Here is a 24997-nt window from a genome sequence, read left to right on the forward strand (position 1 = left end):
GCTTATCCGTAGTGATGTAATGGGACTTTGTAGGACACCTTCACTTTCCGGCTTCCGCTATATGTTGTTATTTGTTGATGATTTTACTAGATTCACTTGGGTGTATTTTATGAGGGAGAAATCCGATGCATTATCTAAGTTTGTTGAGTTCAAGAAGACCGTTGAAGGTGTACTTCACAAGAAGATCAAGCGGTTGCGAACCGATAATGGTGGGGAGTTTACTTTCGATGAATTTTTCGCTTTTTGTCGTGAGCATGGTATCCAAAGGGATCTCACTTGTGCCTATACGCCTCAACAAATTGGAGTGGTGGAGAGGAAGATTAGACATCTTGTGGAAACTTGTAAAAGTTGGTTGTATGCAAAGAATTTAACCAAGGCCTTATGGGTGGAAGGTATGGCTTGTGCAACTTATGTGATTAATCGGGTGCATCTTAGTCCGATTAATATTTATGAGTTGATGTTTTGGGTGAAGCCTAGTGTCAAGCATTCAAGGTTTTTGGTTCAATTTGCTATGTGCATGTGCCGGATGAAAAGAGAACCAAGTTGGATGCTAAGGCGAAGAAGTGTATTTTCATTGGGTATGATGAAAGGAGGAAAGGTTGGAAGTGTATGGATCCTACAACTCACAAGTCCATTGTCTCAAGAGATGTTGTGTTTGATGAAGTCTCTTCCTATTATGGTTTGGATAGTGGTTCCACTAATGGCGTGGGTGTAGGTGAGCACATCCTTGTTGAGGTTGATCCTCAAGCAACAATGAACTTGCCGGTGACACCAAATGTTCCAATGGAATTTGGGTCTTCCTCTTCTTTGCCGATGGGGGAGCAAGGTGATAAGGGGAGTGTTGTTACATGTCATGATCAAGATGATGAGCAAAATGAAGAAACTAATGAAGAGGAGTGTAGTACAACACATCTTAGAATATCAAAAAGAAATATTGTCAAGCCGACACGGTATCGGGATGAGAACATGGTGAGCACTTATTCTTGTTTCCTTTCTGGTCCATTTGATGACAATGAGTCTTCTTGCTTTGATGAAGCAAAAGGGGTGAGAGAATGGAGGGATACCATGGATGAAGAGATGAATGCACTTGTGAAAAATGAGACTTGGGATCTTGTTCCTAAGCCTAATGGTGTGAACCCGGTTACATGTAAATGAGTGTACAAATTGAAGCGGAAAGCGGATGGGAGTGTGGATAGGTTCAAAGCAAGGTTGGTGGCTAGAGGGTTCTCTCAAAAATATGGAGAGGATTATGAGGAGACCTTTAGTCCCGTTGCCAAGATGACTTCCGTTTGAGTTGTAATTTCATTGGCCGCTTGTCATGGTTGGAAATTGTTTCAACTTGATGTGAAAAATGCATTTTTGTATGGTGAGATTGACAAAGACATCTACATAGAGCAACCGCCGGGTTACAACTCAAGTGATCATCCGACTCATGTTTGCAAGCTCAAGAAAGCTCTTTATGGGTTGAAGCAAGCTCCAAGGGTGTGGTATGGTAAGATTGCCGAATACTTGCAATTTTGTGGTTATTTTGCTTCTAACTCCGATTCTAGTTTATTTGTGAAGAAAGACAAAGGCTTGCTTGTCGTTGTGCTTCTTTACGCCGACGACATGATAGTTACCGGCAACAATGATGTTGAGGTTGCAAAGCTAAGGGAGGAGCTATCTATTCATTTTGAGATGAAGGACTTGGGAGAGCTAAGTCACTTTCTTGGCTTGGAGGTGGAGACCTTGAAGGATGATGTGCTAGTTTCTCAAAAAGGCTATGCGGAGAAATTAGTTGGAAGATTTGGGATGAGTCAAAGTAAAAGATCTTCTACTCCTCTTAATCCCAACATAAAGATAAGGTGGGGAGAAGGCAAGCTTCTTCTTGGTTCGCGGCCATATCGTGCTCTTGTGGGTAGTCTCATCTACTTGACTATCACAAGACCCGATATTTCATTTTCCGTTGGGCTTGTTAGTCATTATATGCAAGCGCCACGGAAACCACACTTGGAAGCGGCAAAGAAAATTTTGAAGTATGTGAATTCTACCTTTGACTTTGGGTTGCTTTACAAGAGAGGAGTTGATTTTGTGTTGAATGGATTTACCGATGTCGATTATGGAGGGGACTTGGATGATCAAAGATCTACTTCCGGTTATGTGTTTTTGTGTGGATCGGTGGGTGTTTCTTAGTGTCGTAAGAAACAAGTCTCGGTGTCTCTTTCAACAACGGAAGCGGAATATAAGGCCGCCTGCTCTTGCGTCTCAAGAATGTGTTTGCTTGCGGCGGTTGATTGAAGATGTCAATTTACATATCCACAAGGTGACGACTATTCTTGGTGACAACCAAAGTGAGCTCAAACTTGCCACAAATCTGGTTTGTCATGCAAGAACAAAGCATATTGAGATCGAGCATCATTTCATTCCTGAAAAAGTGTTAGATGGTACAATTGGTGTAGCGGAAGTGAGGAGCAAAGAGAACATTGCCGACATCTTTACTAAGTCACTTTCCAAAGGACCATTTGATCTACTTCGGGATAAGCTTCAAATAGTTTCCAAAAAATCACTTTAAGGGGGAGTGTTAAATTTTAAAGTGTATTTTTTGGGTAGCTTTATTTTATTTTTATTTTGAGTGTTGTAGTGAGGGCAAATATGTACTTTTGTGTCCATGGGCATGTTGGTCTTTTTGCCTAGCTTGCACATGTGTGAGCCACACATGTTTGCTCCATCTTTTCCCACTACCTACCTATTTCAAATTCAAACATTTACTTGGAACTCCAAACCCACTACTTCCCTAAGCATTTAAGACACCACTTTCCCATACCCACTATCACTTACCTAAGCTATCTTCTCTTTACTTTCCTTGATCAAGGATAATTCTCATTACTTCAATTTTGGTAGAGATTCTCCACCACCTAGACCTCCATTGAAGCTCTCTTGTGTGCAAGCTTTCCTCTTGAAGCTTTTTTTTTGTGTGTGTTCTTTATCTTGTATGTTTTGTTCTTCTCTCATATATTGAAGCACATCTTTTTTGTGCATTGTTCTTCTTCTACTTTGGTTGTTGTTCTTGGGCTAGTGTAAACTTTGGTTTCACTATTTGAGAAGAGGATTTTCCGGTGTTGTGAAATCCGTCTTTCTCTATAGTTGGTAGTGGCTGCGAGTTTATGTCTCATGGAAGTAACCAATGCATCATCAATATCTACTGTTGCATGTTCCATATGGTTATCTGTGTTTTCCATCATCTCTTTCTCCCCCTTCTTCTCTCACCCTTTTCTTCTTATATAAGGAAAATGAAAATCTAGTCAGAAATGTAGGCTTCTTCCCTCTTTCCTCAATTCTTCCCGCTTTTCTTCTTCTCACCAAAGTCCTATCGATCAACAGCCTTGATCAACGGTCCAACCAGAAAATGTAAGTGGGCCACGGCCAATTGTTTGACTATTGGGTACAACATAGTTGCTGCCCTTGGTGTTTGATCCAATGACAACCTCTTATAAAATCGGCTGCAGATACACACGGACCCATATAAAAACTCCCTTAAATGGCAGTTTTTTCTCAGTCCTAGTTGCAGTTTGTAAATGGCTGTGTTAGTTTAGATGGGTGTTAAGACTCTTTTCTCTTAATTGAATTTTATGGAGTCAATACTTTTAGGTCGTCTTGAAGAAAGTGTGTTAGTTTAGATGGGTGTTAAGACGCTTTTCTCTTAATTGAATTTTAAGGAGTCAATAATTTTAGGTGGTTTTGAAGAAAGAGTCTCTGCCTGCATCAATGTTCAAATTTTATCAAGACACGCTTCCAAAGGCAAAGAGTTTTAAACTAAATGCTTTCTCATAGCTAGGGATGGGTACGAGTCAAATGGGATTTCTTAGTTGAACTATTTACTGTACCCATGGAAAGGAACAGGGCTACAAATAAAACTGTCTACAGGATTTTTACCTGGGAAGTTTTCACCAGTATTCAACTTGAACATGCTTAAGGATTGTGCAAATATGTTTAACAATGATGTGCAGTCACACTGCCAATGGATCCACTAATTGAATATTCTGGGTCCTAATAACTTAGTGCTAGTGCAAAATCTCATAGCAAGAATAGTGCAGATCTCCACGGAGATCTACAATTATATTTAAAAGATGATAACCAGCATTATAGCAACCAGTTTGGATAAACAGATGCTGCTGGAAAATATATAAGAATCATTAGTTCATAAGTATTCGCGGAAGATCCGATCTTTGGTCCAAAAATTAATGAGTCTGTTAGACCCTTAAAAGGAGTTTTAACTGATTTGTAGAAGAACTTTGAGAATTCCCAAAATAGGCAGAATTCCATATCCATGCTAAATTTCATCCATGCAGCTCTATTAATTTCTTCAAACTTTGCTAATTGATGCAACTACCATGAGTACTTACTTTGCCTCCAGTCAAGGTGTCAGTGGATACAACCACTGTTACTACAAATCTCTGGCCATGAACAAGTGATTTCGAACCACAACAATTCTGGCAAGTACTTGGGTTTATTAATTAAAAACTTATGGACTGCAAAAGGTTTACTAATAACTTCATTTCTTCAAACTTGATAGCAATCACATAAACTATCAATAAATCTAAATGAAATTAGAACAAATCAATTGATAATTGTTCTTTGCTAGACGATCGACTAATTCAAATGAAATTAAAACTACGGAGGGCGGGCATACGAGAAGACGGAGAAGAAGATCTGTGTGAATGTGAGAGTGAGAATAAGAGTGGCTGCGACCAGAGACATGATGGTCCATGGATTCCTGAAATAACGATGCACCAAGTTTGCCCTCCAGATGTGCCAATTGGTCTCGCAATATTGGTTCACATCCTTGAACAGGTAGTAGAAGTAACAATCTTGGAAATCTATGACCACCCCCTTCCCCAACCGGTTGAAAAGAATCGCCACCTCTTCATCACTACCCATCACATGTTCGATGATCTTATTCTGTTTGAGTATGGTGACATCGTTTGCGGTATTGATGAGACAATCCATCAAGATGGTGTAGCTTGTGAAGTGAGCTCCAGAGATTGGAAAGCATTGCTCGAAGGTGATAAATTTTTGAAACATAGAATTGGTAGAATCATAGATTGAGAGATGTGGAATTTCCATCACTACTTTACGGAAATCTACTTCTAAGAAGCTACCCATATTCATCTTCTTCTGCTTGAACTTGACCCCCACCTCTTTGAGCTCTGTCGCGGAGGGGATTGACTTGGGTGGAGCAGGGGACCTGTCAGTGAAAGCTAGACGGGGCATGTAATAATAATAAGAGCAGAAATAGCGTGCTTTCTTGTTAACTGGCAAAAGACTAGAATGAAACAAGTGTAGGAGACGAAGGATTTTTCCGGGGTCTTCATCTGTAGGATGAATTCCATTGTTTCTAGGCAAGAAATGATGAAAGAAATCGAGGGCAAGCTACAACAGAGAAGAGGGGTGCTCGATTTGTCGACGAGTTCGAATAAAGACTGTATGACAAAGAAAGGGAGTTGGTTCTCTAAGAGGAGCATGTCATGGGCTACAAGGGGAAGCATCCAGTTTGTGCCATATATGGGATCTTCATTGGCTTCCTTCTTTAGAAAGAAGAAATCTCCTTCCTCCGTTGCCTTCTTCCACTTGATCATTGCCTCCTTGCAATTGAGGAAAAGCTAAACGATGAAACAGCCATCGAGCACCATCATTTGAACAAACTGATTGCTCTCAAAGTGGTTGATACTTTCGGAGTAGCAGCTTCGTGCTCGCACCTCCATTTTCTTGATCTCTGCTAAGTAATTCTCTAAGCTGAGATCCATGTTTCGAGAGAGGATTGCGTTTAGATACCGCCATTTGTGTTCTTCCATGGTTTGTAGGCATTGCTTTACATGATGATACGGGCCGATGGAGATGATTTTGGGTTCGTAGGCCTTCTCATCAGTCTCATAGATGTGCTTGGGGACTATGTAAATGCTGTGTTGATCTGTACTCGCGGGCTCGCTGCTAGTGGCTGAAAGTTTCTGTCTCATGGAAGTAACCCATGCTTCATCAATATCTACTGTTGTATGTTCTCTATGGTTTTCTATTTCTATGTTTTCCATCATCCGTTCTCCTCCTCCTCCTTTCTCTCTCTCTCTCTTTGTCACCCTTCTTCTTCTTCTTCTTCTTCTTCATATAAGGAAAATGAAAATGAAGTCATAAATGTGGGCTTCACAGTTCACACTAGGCCATAGATTTAAGTAAATGTATTGCTAGCACCACTCGCATCTCCATCATTCTCACCATGTGTGTTCAGGATTGTCTGCTCCCATGCTTAATGGAGATCCCATCTGAACAATCAAGGGTTTGATCGAACTTATTTTTGGGGGACCCATTTATAACTTCCCGTCAGAATATCATCTATTCAGGGTGGGACACTGGATTTTCCCAGATGGTTATCAGGACATCCATGTGCTTACGATACATGGTGGGTCGAGAGTTAGATGGGAGAGTGAGCATAACCCATCTAACTAAATTATTGTCCATTTGACTTTTGGAGTTTTCCCCCTTTCATTTCTACTTCTTGCCTCTTTCATCGTTTCGTCCTACTCTCCTTCTCTCCTCTCCTTCTCTCCTCTCACCAACCTCCCATCTATTGACCAGAGAAGATTTTTCTCCGAATTCTCATGTCACTATTTTCAACACAACAAGTTACTAAAGAAACCCGCGTGGATAGTGATCAACGGCACTGATTAACAATCCTATCTGCAAATGTAAATGGTCCAGAACTCCTAAAAACATAAATATCTAGCTTGGGTCGGGTTTTTAAACTTTAACTCAAATCCAACCCCAGAATTCTCAGAGTTTTTCAATCTGAAACCCAACCCGCCCGAGACCCCATTGTTTTTTCAGAGAAAATTACGGAACGTGGGCATTTATTGCAACATGGTACTGAACGGGGTACCTTTCATCTTATGGACGAAACCCGCACGATTCTTCAAAAACGGGTGGAAAAAAGACCCCAATACCCTTCCTGACATAATCAGAGCGCAGATGGAGTTCTCGTATTTGGTGGAAGGTGGTACACCTCTATCCCATGAATTAGACGAAGAAGGCCTTCATCTGCTCCATGTCATCCACCAGAGTCTCCTTCCTTACCAGGTATTAACAATTCTGGCAGCCATGAATTTATATTTTCATAAATTAGTGTCTTCAAGTGGTGAGAGAGGAGGAGCGTGGATGGGAGAAGGAGAGAGATTTGAGCAGACGAAGGTGAGAAGTGGGTAGAAATCAGCAAAAAGGCTGATCCTATTTTGAGTAGATTTTTTTCTTTTTATTCTTAAGTTTCCTCATTTTTAGCCATTTCTCAATCCCATCTTGCGCCTTTCAAACCTCTCTTTCTCCTACGCCCCCCGGCCCCTCTATCACTACTTGGAGACACTAACCTGTTTGGTTGCATGGGAATGCTAATTCTTTGTTTGGTTGCCAATATTGCATTAAAACTCCACTCCCCAACATGCTTGGAACATTATCATTGCTTTTTTGCCCATGTGGCGCCCATGTGGCACTAATGCCCCCCCTTCTCATATTCAAACCAAATTATACCGAAATGGTAAAATTTTGATGGAAGAAATAATGTCTTGTCTTATTCTCTCTCTCTCTTCACCTCTATATTCATAACGATACCCTACTTTTTTCACTACTCTCTGGACTGCCGCACAACCAAACACTACGTACCACTAGTCCACTATTCTCTGAATCTTAATTCTAGACATCTATGCTTGCCTCCCCCTTTTGACTTCTTATTCCACTACTCTCAGAGCCACCCCCGAGCAACCAAACATAGCTATTTATCATAAAAAAAAATCATGGTAGCCAAACCACCGTAAGGCAATAGCTCTGGCACCATGTCAAAACAACCAATTAAGTTGGTTTTATTTAATCATTTATACGTCAACAGGAGCGAACCACGTTCGAGTTCGAGTGGTGTACGGTTAAGATGCACAAGAACCAACTCATGGTGCACTGCGTGTTAGCCCTGAGAAGCTGTGGAATCAAATTTCGAAAGGGAAAATCAGACAAATTCATGGACATCAAATTCCATAAGAGCATTCTCGAAATCCCTCCCTTGGTAATCCACGACTCAACCAAATCCATCTTCCTCAACCTGATGGCCTTCGAACAGTGCTACCCCCATTGCAACAACCATGTTACCTCTTACATCAGCTTCATGGATGGGCTGATCAATTGCCCAAAAGATGTTGGTTACTTGCGGCGGCAAGGGATCATTGATCACGGGCTAGGGAGCGAGGAAGATGTTGGGTATATAATATAACTCATGTATGTTCTAATATAAGCCTAATAAGATAATGGACCGGTGTAGTGGGCCTATTTGGGCTAGAGCCCACTAACCTATTAAAACCCTAGTGTATCTAATATATATAGGGGCTGGAGGCAACAAACTTGGTATTCCAAATTAGATACCTTGGGTGTAATGCTTCAAGCAACCTCTTGCTTGACCTAATTACTCTAACAATCTTGAAGCATTAGAACCTTAAAAAATCTTTTTTTGTGATCGACTCTCTCTCTTTCTCTCTCGTTTTGATCTCTTTTTCGTCAAGGTCAGGGGAAGGGATCACACTGTTCGATTCCTATTTTTGGGGTTCTTTTCGAACTCAAATAATCAGTACTTTTCTCACGGTTTGAGAGATCGTGTCTCATCCCCTAATCGGCTTCTCTCTCACCGTTGGCTGCATATCACCACACGTCTGGAACTTCTTCAATAACTCTTCAGATTTGAAAATCCCTTTGTGATTTCTCTCTCACGCTATTGGAAGAAATGGTGGTGAACCCAGCCTCTTGTAAGAGACTTGTGTCTCTCTCTCCATCGTTGGTTTTTTGCCAAAAAGGACACGTCTGTCTTTCCTACCTTGGTCGGTCTCTCTTTCTCATTGAAGAAAGCCAAGACTTCATCTGCTGCAAATACGATTTTTGCTTGGAGGCTGAAACATTGGATCCACTCTGAATCCTACCCTCTCTCAATCGTATTGGGCGTGGTTTTCTTCAGACCCACATATTTTTTTTTTAATTTGGGCGTGGGATATGTTTTCTGGCCTATTCAAACCCTTGATATTTCGCTCAGTTGGGTAGAATTACAGTGGGTTTCGAACCCCTTTTTTGGATGTTTTGTGTTGAAACCCATCTTTCAGACACTCTTTGGGTTGAAACCCACAACTGAAGCAAAATGGTTCTTTGGTGAAGGATCATCTCACGGCAGAAACATTTTTTGGGAGGAGGTTGTGGCACTTGGACACCTTGTTGTTGGCCGCCAGTGGTTGCTATTTGCAATTTGGGTGTTATTCGACTTTTGCATTTAGGTGTTATTGGAATTTGGACGTTGCTGGCTGAATCCAAAATTGTCGCTGCTAATCTTGGTGGCCGAATTGCTTTGGTCGAATTCTTCGTGGTTGAATTCTCTCCATTCAGGTGCACTCTTTCCAACTTTTATTTCATTTTAAATATACAATGGATAAGAATGCTATGCCGTTTGAGATGGTCAAACTTCAATCGTTTGGAGGATCTGAGTTTAACTCATGGAAGCGAAAGACTCAATTCGATCTAAAATATATGAACTTTTTTTATACCGTTTTGAGTACCTTTGCTGAGACGGATGAAGAAGTTGATGAATCTCAATGGCTTAGAGATGAGGATTTCTGCAAAGACTATTTGTTGAATTGTCATTCAGATCGTCTTACAGAAACCTACAGTAAATATAACACTGCTAAAGCAATATGGGACAACTTAGATGCTCAATTCAAGAAAGAGGAGGAATTGTCCAAGACTCATCTAGTGGACAAATTCATGGATTTCAAGTTTCAAGAAGACAAGGAAATCACTCCTCAAGTTACTGATCTAGAGAATTTGAGATCTAAGTTGCATAATGAAAAAATAGTTGTCTGTGATTCATTTCTTGTGGGTGTAATTATATACAAGTAACCATCTGCATGGCACTCTTTCAAAACCGAGATGTATCGGAAAAAGGTGCAAGTGGGACTAGATGATCTCAAACAATTCATTCGAATCGAAGATGAGAATCGAGGTAGGAATAACTTGGAGATGGTTAGACAACAACAGTCTGCTGCTAACGTGGTAATATATCCCAAGAAATTTCCTCGAAAATCCAAGTCACCTAAAAGTGAACATCCCAAGTTGGAGGCCAAAAAGACTATCTTTCAGAAAAAGAAGGGCAAGTGCCACAACTGTGGGAAATGGGGTCACTTTGCTGCAGAGTGTAAACAACCTAAGAAGGCTAAATCTGACACACCACAAAAGGAAGCTCATATGATAGTGGGCAGTGCTGCGCCTAAGAGTTTTATTGCCATGTTAGGCAATGGTAAGGCCAGTACTTCTTCAGCCTGGTGGTTAAATACAGGAGCTACCTGCCATGTTTGCAACTCGAAGAAACTACTTACGGATGCTGTTGGCGTGAAAGAGACCGTTACAGTGGCTAGTGGAGCTGAGGCAGAGGTGGCTCACATTGGAACTGCGAACCTGGTCCTTTCTTCAGGTAAAATACTAACTTTAAAAAATGTTAAAGTAGTTCCTGCTATTCAAAAGAATTTAATTTCTATTAGTCTTTTAGACAATGCTAGCATGTGTTCATCTTTTTTGGGTGGTAGAGTAACTTTAACTGTTAACTCTTATTATTTTGGTTGTGCTTTCTTAATCGATGGTATGTATAGACTGAGTTTAGCAAATGAAACCGTTAGTCAGGTTAGTTCCACTTTGATTGATCCTAAGTTGTTACACACTAGATTGGGACATGTGAACTATAGAAAAATGGTCAAACTTGCTAAAAGTTATAATATACCTTTAGATACATCGATTAGATTTGACAGATGTGAAGTGTGTGCACAAACCAAGATCACTAGAAAACCTTTTCATTCGGTTTCTAGGAGCACACAACTTCTTGAGTTAATACATTCTGACCTCTGTGATTTTAAAAGTTTCACTACTTGAGGTGGTCGGAAGTATTTAATCACTTTTATAGACGATTTTTCTAGATATTGTCATATTTATCTCCTAAAATCGAAAGATGAAGCTTTTGATAAATTTAAAATTTTCAAAAATCGTGCTGAAAATCAATCGAACTTGAAAATTAAGCGATTTAGGAGTGATAGAGGAGGAGAATACACTTTGACAGAGTTCAAGGAATTCTGTGCCTCTCAGGGCATAATACTTGAAACTACTGCTCCTTACTCACCTAAATCTAATGGCATAGCTGAACGTAAGAACCGGACGTTAACTGAAATGTTAAATCTATGTTATTGACAGCTGGCATGCCTACTAGCTATTGGGGAGAAGCAGCTTTAACTGCAAATCACATCTTGAATAGAGTACCACACTCTAAGTTGCCCTATACTCCTCATGAGTTATGGCATAAACATCTTTGTAGATATGACACTCTTAAGACTTGGGGCTGTATTGCATATGTGAGGATACAAGACCCTAGGAGACCTAAGGTAGGGCCTAGAACCAACACTTGTGTTTATCTAGGTGGTGCAGAAGATAGTGCTGCTGATCGGTTTTTGGATCTATCTATCAATTTGGTTATAAAATCTAGAGATGCAGTATTATTTGAGAATAAATTTCTTAGAGATCATGGTTTGAACCTACCTGGCGATACTGAGATGGTTACAGAATCGCATGTAGAGTTTGAACAGAATATTTCTGACACCTGTCCTAAACTGATTTCTACATCAGAACCTTTAAGAGTTTCTACAAGAGATAGAGTACCCAAGAACTTTGGTGAGGATTTTGTGACCTACCATGTAGAGATTGATCCGTCAACCTATAAGGAAGCGATGAGATCTAGGGACTCTTTGTTGTGAGCAGAAGCCATTGATGATGAAATGAGCTCTCCGTAACAAAATCAAACTTGGCAGCTAGTCGATTTGCCAAAAAGGGCTAAGACTGTGGGCTGTAAGTGGATTTTGAAGAAGTAACTTAATCCTGACGGATCCATAGCTCGGTCGGTATAAAGCACGTTTAGTAGCTAAGGGCTATACTCAAGTCAGTGGGATAGACTACTTTGATGTTTACTCACCGGTCTGTCATTTGACAACGATAAGAATTCTTCTTGCTTTGGCTTCTATTGAGAAGTATGTTGTGCATCAAATGGATGTAAAAACGGCTTTCCTTAATGGAGACCTCACAGAGGAAATCTACATGTGCCAACCTGAAGGGTTTATCATGGAAGGTTTCGACAACAAAGTTTGTAAGTTACACAAATCTTTGTATGGTCTTAAACAATCACCTAAATTATGGCATCAAAAATTTGACAAGTTAGTAAAGAGCTTTGGTTTTCAGACCAGTTACTCAGATAAATACCTTTACTTTCATTCTGTGTCGAATAAGGTTGCGATTATTTGCTTGTATGTAGACGATATGTTGATTCTTGGTTCCGATCTCTCTGTAGTGAGTGACGTGAAAACCACTTTGGCTCAAGAATTCGACATGAAAGATCTTGGTGTGGTTGACACCATTCTTGGTATGAAAGTAAGTTTTGAAAGGCAAGGGATTACTCTTAGCCAAGCCCAATATATTGAAAAACTACTTTCTACATGGGGATAGAGTGAGTGTAAACCGATTGAGACACCATTTGATTATACCAAGAAGCTGATCTCTAATGAAGGAGACAGTGTGAATCAGTTAGATTATTCTAAACTGATTGGTAGTCTCATGTATGCTATGAGTTGCACTAGGCCAGACATAGCCTTTACAGTTGGCATGCTGAGTCGTTTCACTAGTAATCTTGGCCATGAGCACTGGGATGCCCTTATGAGGCTGATGAGATACCTTAAGGGTACTCAAGGATATGCTCTATGTTATAATGGCCATCCTCCTATCCTGGAAGGGTATTCTGATGCATCATGGGGCTCAGAATTAGGAGACAGTAAATCTACTAGTGGTTATGTATTTACACTGGGTGGGGCCACTGTTGCATGGAAGTCAAACAGACAGACTTGTATTGCTCTGTCATCTATAGAATCAGAACTTTATACTTTAGTTTCTACAGGAGATGAAGCAGAGTGGATACGAGATCTGATCCTCGACATTCCATTGACCCATTTAAAGATTAACTCTTTAAGTTTGTTCTGTGATAATCAAGCTACAATTACGGTTGTGAAAAACTCACTCTTTAATGGTAAGAGGAGACATGTCAGGCTGAAACATGCCACGCTGAATTATCTTATAGAACGAGGTATTATCACTTTGGTTGATGTGAGATCGAAGGATAATTTGGCCAAACAAAGATCGAATATTCAAAACTGTGAGGGAGATGGGGTTAAAGACTGTGTAGACGTGTCTTAACCTACATTCATATTATTTTGAATTTTTCGAATCTCCCTATCTTGGCCAAGATAAGCACTTGATATGTTTCAATGATGTTTACAGTTATCTTTATGTCATTCCACATTTGATGACATGTCCTTCTTGGGAAATGTTGTTTCATTCCAAACTTGATGATACAGCTTAACTCAATTTGGATATGATGCCTGTAACATTTCAAATGAAAATATGGAATGGTTCTTTGTAAAGAAACTGTTCAGGTCTTGTTCTTGATTGAAACTTGACATTGATGCTTATTGATATTGATATTTATTTTTCAGCCATTATGAAATTGTACTAAGTTCTTTCTGTAGAACTAGATACTTTTAGTAAAATACACAAATGGTTGGATTCATTTTTAATAAAATTCATATTTGGTAATTTACAGGAATTGACGAAAATGGAGGAGATTGCCTCAATTTGGATCTTGATGAGTGAATCCTTATAGAGCAGTGAGAACTATTATTTTCTTTTCAGTTGATTAAATAGTTCACCTACATGTGAAACTGCTTATGTTTAAGTTTAGATTATTTCTAAAACTCTTGGATATTCTTTAAAGTACTTTTGTTTTCAGTTGGATTACAAATTTTTATTGATATGGTGATATGGATGATTCAATAATTTTGTTTGGACATCACATTAACTATCTATTGGATTGTGCTATATGTAGAACATAGGAGGAGATTGTTGGGTATATAATATAACCCATGTATGTTCTAATATAAGCCCAATAAGATAATGGACCGGTGTAGTGGGCCTATTTGGGCTAGAGCCCACTAACCTATTAAAACCCTAGTGTATCTAATATATATAGGGGCTGGAGGCAACAAACTTGGTATTCCAAATTAGATACCTTGGGTGTAATGCTTCAAGCAACCTCTTGCTTGACCTAATTACTCTAACAGAAGATGTGGCACGCCTCTTCAACGGGCTTTGTAGAGAGATCACTTTAGACGTTAACGATTGTTATCTTTCCCGCGTGTCGGCCGAGCTGAATTTCCATTTTGATCGAAGATGGCATGCTTGGAGGGCCAGCTTGAGGCATGAGTATCTCTGGCATCCATGGGCGATTGTATCTCTTCTAGCTGCTACCCTTCTTATTGGGATCACGATCACACAGACCTTTTATTCCGTTTTGGTTACTATGTTCATCATTCTTAGAAGATAATGAAGTTCACAGCATTAGCCTCTCTTCCTATTTTACCTCCACTGATTTACTTTGTATGTTACCTAGGTATGTTTCTTGGTTTGGTCCCATTAGATTAGGTGGATACATGTGTAATGCAAGTGAGTATAGCGGGATATGATTGTGGTTGGCAATGTTTGAAGGGTCATTCATAAGCTAGGTAATGCTAAGGAGAGGTGGTTTCGTGCGTCATTGCAAAATTAAGAAGTATCGAGGATCCTTTTTGATGTATGTAAAATAAAAGTAATTTCTTTACTTTCCTTTTCCTCTTTTGATCAGGAGGATTTTTCTCCGAATTCACTATTTTAAACACAAGTTCCTAAAGAAACCCGTGTGGATAGCGATCAACAGGCCTGCTCGACAGTTCCATCTGCTAATATTAGTGGACTTGGAGCTTCTAAAAACAATGGACCACATATGCCATGGGTAAAGAGCCACTGGCCCACATCCCAGCATTTCTTGGCAACATATGAGGCATAGACAAAGCTTGAAAGGTTAGCCGCTGCAGGTTTTGGACTTTTGCCAATCGAATATGGTCCACTCCTGTCAAGATTTCTGGACTTTTGCATATTGTATATCCCGTCTTTAACTTTTCTTGAAGATCCTTTTCACCAGTAACATGCTTAACAATGATGTGCAATCACTACCGTTGGATCCACTCCCAATTGAATTTTCAGGGTCCTAATAACTTGCGCTGGGGCAGAAGTCTCGAAGAAAGATGCACTAGAAATAGCGAAGATCTCCACGGAGATCTGCAATTATACTTAAAAGATGATAAACAGCATTACAGCTACCGGTTTTGATAAACAGATGTTGCTGGAAAAGACAAAAGATTCATGACTAATCACGGAAGATCCATTTTTGTTCAAAAATGAATTAGTCTGCAAGACCATTGAGGAGTTCTAACATATTTGTACAACTTTGTGGATCCCCAAAACAGGCAGTATGCCCATTCTATGCTATTTTCTTATTAATGCAGCTCTATTAAATATTAATTGCCTCTAACTTTGCCAATTGATACAAATGCCATGAACTGGTGCTACTAAAACACTCAGTCCAGGAACAGGTGGTTCGAACCACAACAATTCTGACATGAACTTGGGTTCATCAATTCAAAGCATTTAACATGGCAAAAGGTTTACTAATAAATTCATTTCTACAAACATTAGAATCATTCCTAGCTAAACAAGCAATTTAATCAAATAAAATTAGAACAAATCAAGTGACAATTGTTCTTTGCTAAACGGTTGACTAATTCAAATGACGTTATAACTAAGGAGGGTGGGCATATGAGAAGACGGAGAAGAAGGTCTGTGTGAATGTGAGAGTGAGAATAAGAATGGCTGTGACCAGAGACATGATGGTCCATGGTTTCCTGAAATAACGACGCACCAAGTTTGCCCTCCAGAGGTGCCAATTGGTCTCGCAATATTTGTTCACATCCTTGAACAAGTAGGAGAAGTAACAATCTTGGAAATCTACAGCTACCCCCTTCCCCAACCGGTTGAAAAGAAGCGCCACCTCTTCACCACTACCCATCATATGTTAGATGATCTTATTTTGTTTGAGTATGGCGACATCGTCTGCGGTATTGATGAGACAATCCATCAAGATGGTGTAGCTTTTGAAGTGTGCTCCAGAGATTAGAAAGCATCGCTCGAAGGTGACAAAGATTCGAAACAGAGAATTGGTAGAGGAATCATAGATTGAGAGATGTGGAATTTACATCACCCCTTTACTGAAATCTACTTCTAAGAAGCTACCCATCTTCATCTTCTTTTGCTTGAACTTGACCCCTGCCTCTTTGAGCTCTATCGCGGAGGGGATTGACTTGGGTGGCGCGGGAGGTCTTTTTTTCCGACGAAGCGGGGGACCTGTCAGTGAAAGCTAGATGGGGCATGTAACAAGAATAAGAGCAGAAATTGTGTGCTTTCTTGTCAACTGGCAAAAGACTAGAATGAAATAAGTGTAGGAGATGAAGGATTTTTCCGGGGTCTTCATCTGTAGGATGAATTCCATTGTTTCTAGGAAAGAAATGATCAAAGAAATCAAGGGCGAACTGCAACAGAGAAGAAAGGGTGCTCGATTTGTCGACGAGATTGAATAAAGACTGTAAGACAAAGAAAGGGATTTGGTTCTCTAAGAGGAGCATGTCATGGGCTACAAGCGGAAGCATCCAATTTGTGCCATATATGGGATCTTTTTTTTTTTTGAAAATTGATATATTTCATTAATATTAAGATAGCATTCGGGACATGAGTCCCAGCCTGCTAATACAAAATGTTGAGAAGTATTGGCATGGGCACACCCGAGATCAATTCAACCCATTCTTCTTTTCAACAGCATGCCTTCTTTACAACTTCCGTAGCATTCCTTTAAAATCTTTCATCTATACCCTTCTGAAACTGCAGATAAAATTGGTTCTCCTAACAAATACCTCTGAAACTGCGGATCAACTAATTCTCCTAAGAATACCAAACTTGCATTCTGAAGCTCTAAAACTCTAGATCTAACGTAAAACTCCAAGAAAATATAGCAAGGCTAGAGTATCCAGACAGGAAAGCCTAAGCGAAAGACAGAGTCTCTCAAGCCATGACTGTTGAAGATGAGTACTTCTAGATATAGACAGGTAATTCACAATGCTATTTAAACAATAGCTATCTTGGATGATTGTCAAGAATATTTACCATCAAACAACCTACAACCCAATTTTGAAAATCTATGTTAACAACTAAAACCTCCAAACTGTGGACCCCGATCCGAGGACGGCGAGGGAACAAGTCCCTAACACCCTCTGGATCTCCACAAAGTGAAGGAGAGCTCTGCCAAGGAATTCTCGAAACTGTTGCCACCCTCACAGCATAGCATGTGTGGCGATATATGAAAAGAATGAGATACATCCTGATCTGGAGCCAGAGCTCGAAACCAAGATATATCTGAAAATAACTCAAAGTCGCCATCCATGGATGCGCCATGGAACCAAAACAAATGCTCTGTTTGCAATGGATAACCAGAGATACAAAAGGTCCGTGCCTGATGACGAATGGAGAAGGTCCGAAGAGCGCCCCCAATTCGCCCGAGTGCGAACACTTGGTCTCTTATGCCATTTTTCATTAACTTCGAAGAAGTTTGGGTAAAAATCATGTGAAATGGGAACAAATATCCCCGAGTGAACGTCTACCTAATCATGCATGACTCGGGGATGAAATAATAAACACACATAAAGTAAGATAAAAGATGTGTCACCTAATGACAACTAGGTTATGAGTGACATGCCTAACAGGGGTCTAAGTTCTGGTGTGCAAACACATGCAAGCTATAACTAAAGGTATAAGATCAGCACAAGAAAGTAAGAAAACACAACAAAATATACAATATAACAACACAACGAATCCTAAGACTATAAATGATTTAGCCCGAGTCCTCGGATGGTCTGATATTCATCCAAAGAAGCCTACGTATCCCCGCCTCCACGAGAATCAAGGCAACGTAGTTCTTCGCGCCTATTCTAAGCTAGGATGCCTAAGACACCTAGACCTCTATCCTAGACTCGATCTAAAAGACCGGATTAATTATTAAAGCTTCTTGAACGATTATTTAAATTCCAGTGAATTGTAGATTTTAGGACACCCTATATGCCCTAACTAAATGCAGGTTAGCCCTAAGCTAATGCAGGTGGTTCCTACAACCCATGTGTAACTAGGCTGTATGTCCTAAGGAAAACAATAGGATTGCTAACGCATCTTAGACCTAGTCATCAGTCGGCGATCCGAATCGCCAACTGACCGGACGGAGGCGCAACAGACTCCTAACTCTAACACAAACACAAACAAAACGCACAACAATCAAACAACACACCAAGGACGAAACTCTTAACTCTAAAACAAACGAAAACAAGCACATAACAAATCAAAGACTAAAACCAAAGACAAACCCCTAACTCTAAAACTCTCTTTCTAGGACAAAGTCCTAACTCTAAAGGAAGATTTTTCGAAAACAGGTTTATGAAATATTTTTGTACTTTTTTTTAAAGAGTTTGAATGATTTATTTACAAAGGTTTTGGCTGGACCTGGGATAAGAATCCCAAGCTGCACTACGTACCTCGTGAAAGAGGATCAAGCCAACGTAGTTCGAAAATCAAACTCTCAAACTACGCTTCTAAAAGAAACACTCAGCACTTTAGATTTTTAAGGGTTTTTGATGTTTTCAAATGTTTTTGCATTTTAAATTTCTAATGTTTTTGAGTTTTCAAATATTCCAATACTTTTGGACTTTAAAATGTTTTCACTCTTAAAGGGAACACGCAAGCAACACCACAAACTAGGGCAAAGCCCTAAATCCAAAGGGGAAACCCCGAACAAACAACAAGCAATTAGCGTCTCAAAGAGACGGACCACAACAAGAAAAATAGTGTCCCAAGAACAGAGAAAACAATCTAAGATCCTAAGCAGGGAAGGCTCTATATGACTGAGTTAGTCTCTAATGGAAAAACTCCAAACTAATAACACTAAGGAAGGAGTAGAAATGAGTCAGAGACTCTCTAATAACACTACCAAGTCTAAGACTCGCTCTAAAAGAGGAGGCCACTCTAACATGAGGCTAGGTAAGCCTCCTAAAGAGGAAACTCTCTATATGAGACAAGGCTTGTCTCCGAGACACAAATGACGCAAACAAGGGCTCTGATGAGACTGGGCAAGTCTCCTATATACAAAGGAGGAGACCGCTACTTAGACTGAGCCAGTCCCCTAATGATGGGCTTGGGCTAGCGCCTTCATCGCCCTTGCAATGAGAGGGGATTCTAGTATCTAAGGAAATTTAACAGAAATCTATAAGATCGTGTTAGTCTATCAAAGAGAGAAGAAAAAGCTACCAGATAATCGCAAATTCCATTCTATTCTTATAAAAATAAATCAAGTGCTAAGCAAAGAAGAATTTTCAATAAAAAAATACACAATCTATAGCAATCATAAAATGATAAACAACATTAATTAGTCCAGACCAGCCGCTGGATAGCCTAATAAAGTGAAAGAAAACAATATCAAACACTTCTATGCCCAACCACAAACACCACCCCAATATGGGGATGAAATCAGATGATGCTAAAGTAATCATCTGATGTCATATACACATGATAATATTTCTATATCCCGCCTTGAAATCGGACAGTACTCATGCCGATAATATCGAATAGAGTAGTCATCTGATCTCCTTCTTCCTATTAAACAATTTATTTAAATAAAAAGGAATGAGTATAATAAGCTGACCTGAACAATCCATTTATTACCGTCTTCGAACCCTAACTCAAAGCTTAGTATGAAAGAGAAGTATTAAATTTCCAACAGATTATAGAAACACATTAAATGATATTTTCAATTTGTACAAATTTTAATACATAACAGGGCATCAACTTGTGCATATTCAAATGTAAAAACTGTGAGAGTGAAATATAAGCAAATTTGTGCCAACAGTGGGTCTACAGCACGTAGGTTTTTGAAATTTTCCCCAAAGCAGCTGGCATGCCTAAACATGATTTACTTGAAAAACCGAACAAAACCTTAGAAATTTCATGCCCAATCACTTGATATTTGGTAATCCTCTCTTAAAGAAAACACACAATCAAAGGGAAATCGAAATTGCCACTCCTACTCCATACTAATTGACATGAATTATGTGTGAAAATGAACTAAAGAGAGGCCACGTACATTACCTGGGCTGCTAAGCAAGGGTAGCTAAAAGGATGCTTTGATGTCGGACCCGATCGAGATTGGCGGCCGCTGAGCTTGGAGCTCCGATCGATAATGGGTCGATTCGTGGAATGATGGCCGCCCGATTCGGAGCTTGAGGTCCTCAATTGGAGAGGAACCTGAGGAGATTGTCTTTGTGGCATTTCTGAACCTCTTGATCTCGGCATTTTCTATTTCTCCATCCAGATTTTCAGTAGTGGGCCACCTGTGAAGCTCCCCTGTAGTCGGTGCGCGTGCCGAAACAAGAAATTTCAGTCTCCTTCTACCAGATCTAGAAATCTCTCGGAGAGCTCCATTTTCAAGAACTTGGAAGCATCTGAATAAAATAAAACACGAGAGAGAGAGAGAGAGAGAGAGAGAGAGAGAGAGAGAGAGAGAGAGAGAGAGAGAGAGCCGGCTGCAATGGAAGGAGTAGAAAGGGGGTTTTCGAAGTGGGTTTCAAACAAAAATGGAGGTTTGGTGGATGGTGGTTGTGGGGATGGGATTCGCCGGAGCTAAGAAATGGAGGTGGGTTTTGGCGGTGGAGAGATGGGCGAAAATAATGGGGTTCAACTATGGTGGAGGTGTGACCGGAGTTAGGGTGGTGGTGTTGGTGGTATTGGTGGTCGGAGGAGGTGGCACGACCGGAGAAGATGGTGGGAGATGATGGCGGTTATGGCTGACGATGATCGGAGTTGCAGGAGAAAACCACACCTTCTCTCTCTCTCTCTCTCTGCTCTTCTATTGCTCTGTTTTTTTTTCTTTTTTTAAAAAATAAAAATAAATTAAGGAGAAGCAGTTGGAAGTGAGGTGGAGGAGATGGTAGAGATAGATGGGTTTGGAGAAGATGGTGGTTCTGTAGAGGGGAATGACCGGATTCCGGCAAGGCCACCGGAATCCATGGAGGTTGGAAGTGAATGGGTAAATGAAAGGGGGTTTTGGTGATGCTAATGGGGGTTGGTCGGAATCTGGTAGGAGGTGGTGATTTGCAGAGGAAAGGGTGACCGAATTTTGAAGTGGGTTTGGAAGGAGGATGAAGAGGGTTATCGGAGATGGGGGTCGGAAAAAATGGTGGTTTTAATGGTGGAAATGGGGGGAATAATATGTAGGGAAATGGGTTTTGAAGTGGGTTTGGGTGGCTGAAAATGGTAGTGATGATGTGGGGAAAATGAAGAGGGTAGTGGTGATGGAAAAATGGAGGCGAATGGTGGAGATGGTGGTGGCGAGGGTGGTGGAAAAGTGGCTGGAAAGTTCTTCTCTCCCTCTCTTCCTTCTTTGTCTTGCGGCTGCCAATGAGGTCCCCTGTTGGGGAGAACAAAATGAAGAAGAATCCCCTCTAAAACCCTAGTCGATTACCCCTTTTAAAGAGAGTGTGAGGGCTGATACTTGCACCCCCAAGCTTTGGTAATAGCACCCCTCCCTTTATGCCCTAATCCTTGTTAGCTTATATAGAGAACAAATTTGTACCCCCTTCATTCCTTGAACAGCCCATTAGGATATACTTTGCTACCTTTTCTTCCTAAAAGCACCCCCATTCGGGTAATTCAACCCTCTCCAATGTATAAAAAGAAAATTATATATCAATGCTCCCACACTATGATATTTGCACTAGCCGGCTCTGTCTTGGCTCGTTCGCCAGGCAAACGCGCTTGGATCTTGACGAAATTTAACAGGGACCTTGGCAGGACCCTAAGCTAGCCTAGGGTGTAATTTGGGGTCCTAACACACTGATTTGAAAAAGTTGTGTACAAAACAAGGAGGTGCAGGGCACGGTCAAAATGGGGTGTCTACACAAACTAATCAAGAAAAAACTACTACCATCAGGCAAAAGACTAAGGAAGGAGTCAACCCTAAACGAGAGACACTGAGAGTTCTCAAGCCTTGGGGAATCAACTTCTCACCAAAGAAGATACTTTCAATGAAACAACCCCAAAACACCTATTTCCTCACAACACTATAAGCTAGTCTTCATTTTTTCTTCCATTTTACTCTTCTTATTTTTCCTTCTTCTCTTTATATATAAAAATTTCTTTTTCTTTTTTCTCTCTTTTTTTTTTAACCAACTGTCAGGGCTGGAAGGCCTTTCAGTTAGGGTTACTACCCTCGGCCCCCTTCTTTCCAGCTTCCTTCTCCAAGCAGACCTACCTTCTTTCTTTCAAATCTCTGATTGCCATGGACTGAAATAGATTCTTAGTGGATTCTAGATCATCATTAAAACCTATCCCAAAAGCATCTTTTATAGCTAACAACTCGTCCAGTTCCTCAGAAGGAAGAGCATTACTTTCTCCCGACTCGAAAATTTCCTCAGACCTTGGATGCTCTCCTTGATCTTCCTCCTCCAACCCCATCTGGATCTGAACCTCCATGTATGGGATCTTCTTTGGCTTCTTTCTTTAGAAAGAAGAAATCTCCTTCCTCCATTGCCTTCTTCCACTTGATCATTGCCTCCTTTCAATTGAGGAAAAGCTCGACTATGAAACAGCCATCGAGCACCATCATTTGAACGAACGGATTGCTCTCGAGGTGGTCAGTGCTTTCGGAGTAGCAGCTTCATGCTCGTGCCTCCATTTTCTTGATATCTGTTAAGTAATTTTCCAAACTGAGTTCCAAGTTTCAAGAGAGGATTGCGTTTAGATACCGCCATTTGTGTTCTTCCATGCTTTGTCGGCATTGCTTTCCATGGTGATACGGGCTGATGGAGATGATTTTGGGTTCGTAGGCCTTCTCATCAGTCTCATAGATGTGCTTGGGGACTCTGTAAATGTTGTGTTGATCTTTACTCGCAGCCTCGCTGCTAGTGGCTGCAAGTTTATGTCTCATGGATGTAATAACCCATGCTTCATCAATATCTACAGTTGTATGTTCCCTATGGTTATCTGCATTTTCCATTATCCCTTTCTCCTCCTCCTCCTCCTCCTCTCTCTCTCTCTCACACCCTTTTCTTCTTCTTCTTCTTCTTCATATAATGAAAATGAAAATGAATTCATAAATGTGGGCTTCACAGTTCACGCTAGTCCATAGATTTAAGTAAATGTATAGCTAGTACCACTCGCATCTCACATCATTCTCACCATGTGGGTACAAGATTGTCTGGTCCCATGCTTAATGGAGATCCCATCTAGACGATCGAGGGCTCGATTGATGTCATTTTGGGGGGGCCCATTTCTAATTTCCCGTCAGAATATCATTTGTTCAGGGTGGGACTGAATTTTCCGAGATGGTTTCGTGGTGACCCACAAAACCAACAATCCTTATCAGAACATCCATGTGCTTACCATACATGCTGGGTCCGAGAGTTAGATGGGAGAGAGTGAGCATAACCCATCTACCAAAATTATTGGCCATTTGACTTTTGGATTTTTTACTCTTTCGTTTCTACTTTCTTTCTTTTTTCCTTTTTTATGGGTAAGCTGAGGTTTAGAGGGGACCCCTACCGATTTATTTGATAAAGAGAAAGATGATACAATAAAAGCACAAATCCAACCCTAACTCGGAACATGCGAGAGAGGGAGCACCAAGGCTCAGTACATATGAGCGACAAACACTAAGCCTAATGTTTCGTTTGGTTGCACAAAAGCTCGGCAGCCGTCGGAATTTGGTTTGGATGCGGCATGCCATTCCATGTTTGGTTGCCAAAATAGCATTGGACTCCCTTGGATTTCTCCCATGTAATAATTACTTGTGTGATGTTGTGGATTCCTTGTCCCCTCTAAAAGCAAATCCTTCCAAGACTAAAAAAATTTGGCTGAATTTTCTAGGGAATGATGCTCTCTCTTCCTTCGCTCTTTCCTCTATCCTTATATTGGTGATGACACCCCTACTTATTTTCCTACTTTCCGAGGATATGCCGTGCAACCAAACACTTCTTAACTATTCTCCGGGGTAATTCTAAACAAATCAAAATGCTTGTCTCCTCCCGTTTGATTTCTGTTGACTTCATATTCCACTACTTTCCGAGCCATCCTGAGCAATCAAACAGAGCATAAGAGATCAAAATGCTCACTAGCGAATTACATAATCAGCTAATTTGGAATGGCTGGGTATATTCGGCTCTTTGTGGGCGTTTTGGCCTAATTTTCTTCTGAACTTCCTGCCATGCTTCCTTTGATTCCTCAAGTTCTGGATTCTCTTCTCCATCACTATCCTCATGTTCGACTAGGATCAGGTGGACTTGATTACGTTCATCCGCCCAAGATACATTCTTTTTTGGAGATTTTTTGGGATGTTTTGTGTTTCTTTGATCATCCTCCTTTTCAGAGGAGGATTCAAATGAGGAAACCTCGTTAGGGTCGGAGTAGTCCTCACATCTAGTGTCCTCTTCACTATCTTCATCATCCGTCTTTGAATATGAGTCCTGATTTTCAAAAGATTCCCCTGTTTTCTACTTTTCTGGTCTATCTGGCTCATTAGATTTGTGACAAATTGGATTGGAATTTTCTCCAACTTTATTTTCATATTGATCAACATTGGTAAGGATACTGAATGCATTTGTTGTAGTAATCTCTGCATTTTCTTCACCTTGTTTTTCATTTTCAGTTCCAATAATCCTTTCTTCTGTGGAGATCTTTGTTGAAAATTCTTGCACATTGGAATTGGATTGCCGAGATTCCTTCTTTTTTGGAACCCACTCTTGTTTTTGAACTTTAAAACTGATTTTATCTTAGGTTTCCAATCGTATTCCACGACCTGTATCAATCTTCCATTTGGAGTTTGGATGTTGAGGACATTCGGGAGAACTTTCTCAGCACTAAC

The 24997-nt window shown here is 40.4% G+C and overlaps 2 protein-coding genes and 1 pseudogene across 2 annotated transcripts; 1 reads left to right on the plus strand and 2 right to left on the minus strand.

The window, feature by feature from the left end:
* Positions 1–4650: 4650 nt before the first annotated feature.
* On the minus strand, positions 4651–6065 carry LOC143853286 (UPF0481 protein At3g47200-like). Its single transcript, XM_077363005.1, has 3 exons — positions 5736–6065; positions 5461–5639; positions 4651–5374 (listed from the first exon to the last, which is right to left on the minus strand). The coding sequence occupies exons 1-3, from the start codon at positions 6063–6065 to the stop codon at positions 4651–4653; spliced, it is 1233 nt and encodes a 410-aa protein (XP_077219120.1).
* A 931-nt stretch (positions 6066–6996) lies between these two features.
* On the plus strand, positions 6997–8278 carry LOC143853287 (UPF0481 protein At3g47200-like). The gene is made up of 2 exons (XM_077363006.1): positions 6997–7104; positions 7904–8278. Exons 1-2 carry the CDS (start codon positions 6997–6999, stop codon positions 8276–8278), a joined length of 483 nt encoding a protein of 160 aa, XP_077219121.1.
* Positions 8279–15793: 7515 nt separating this feature from the next.
* LOC143853288 (UPF0481 protein At3g47200-like) lies at positions 15794–23134 on the minus strand (annotated as a pseudogene).
* Between the last annotated feature and the right edge of the window lie 1863 nt (positions 23135–24997).

This window comes from Tasmannia lanceolata, unplaced genomic scaffold, assembly GCF_043159265.1.
Source record: "Tasmannia lanceolata isolate RefF3 unplaced genomic scaffold, GAP_Taslan_0.1 ptg000019l, whole genome shotgun sequence".
Lineage (NCBI taxonomy): Eukaryota > Viridiplantae > Streptophyta > Magnoliopsida > Canellales > Winteraceae > Tasmannia > Tasmannia lanceolata.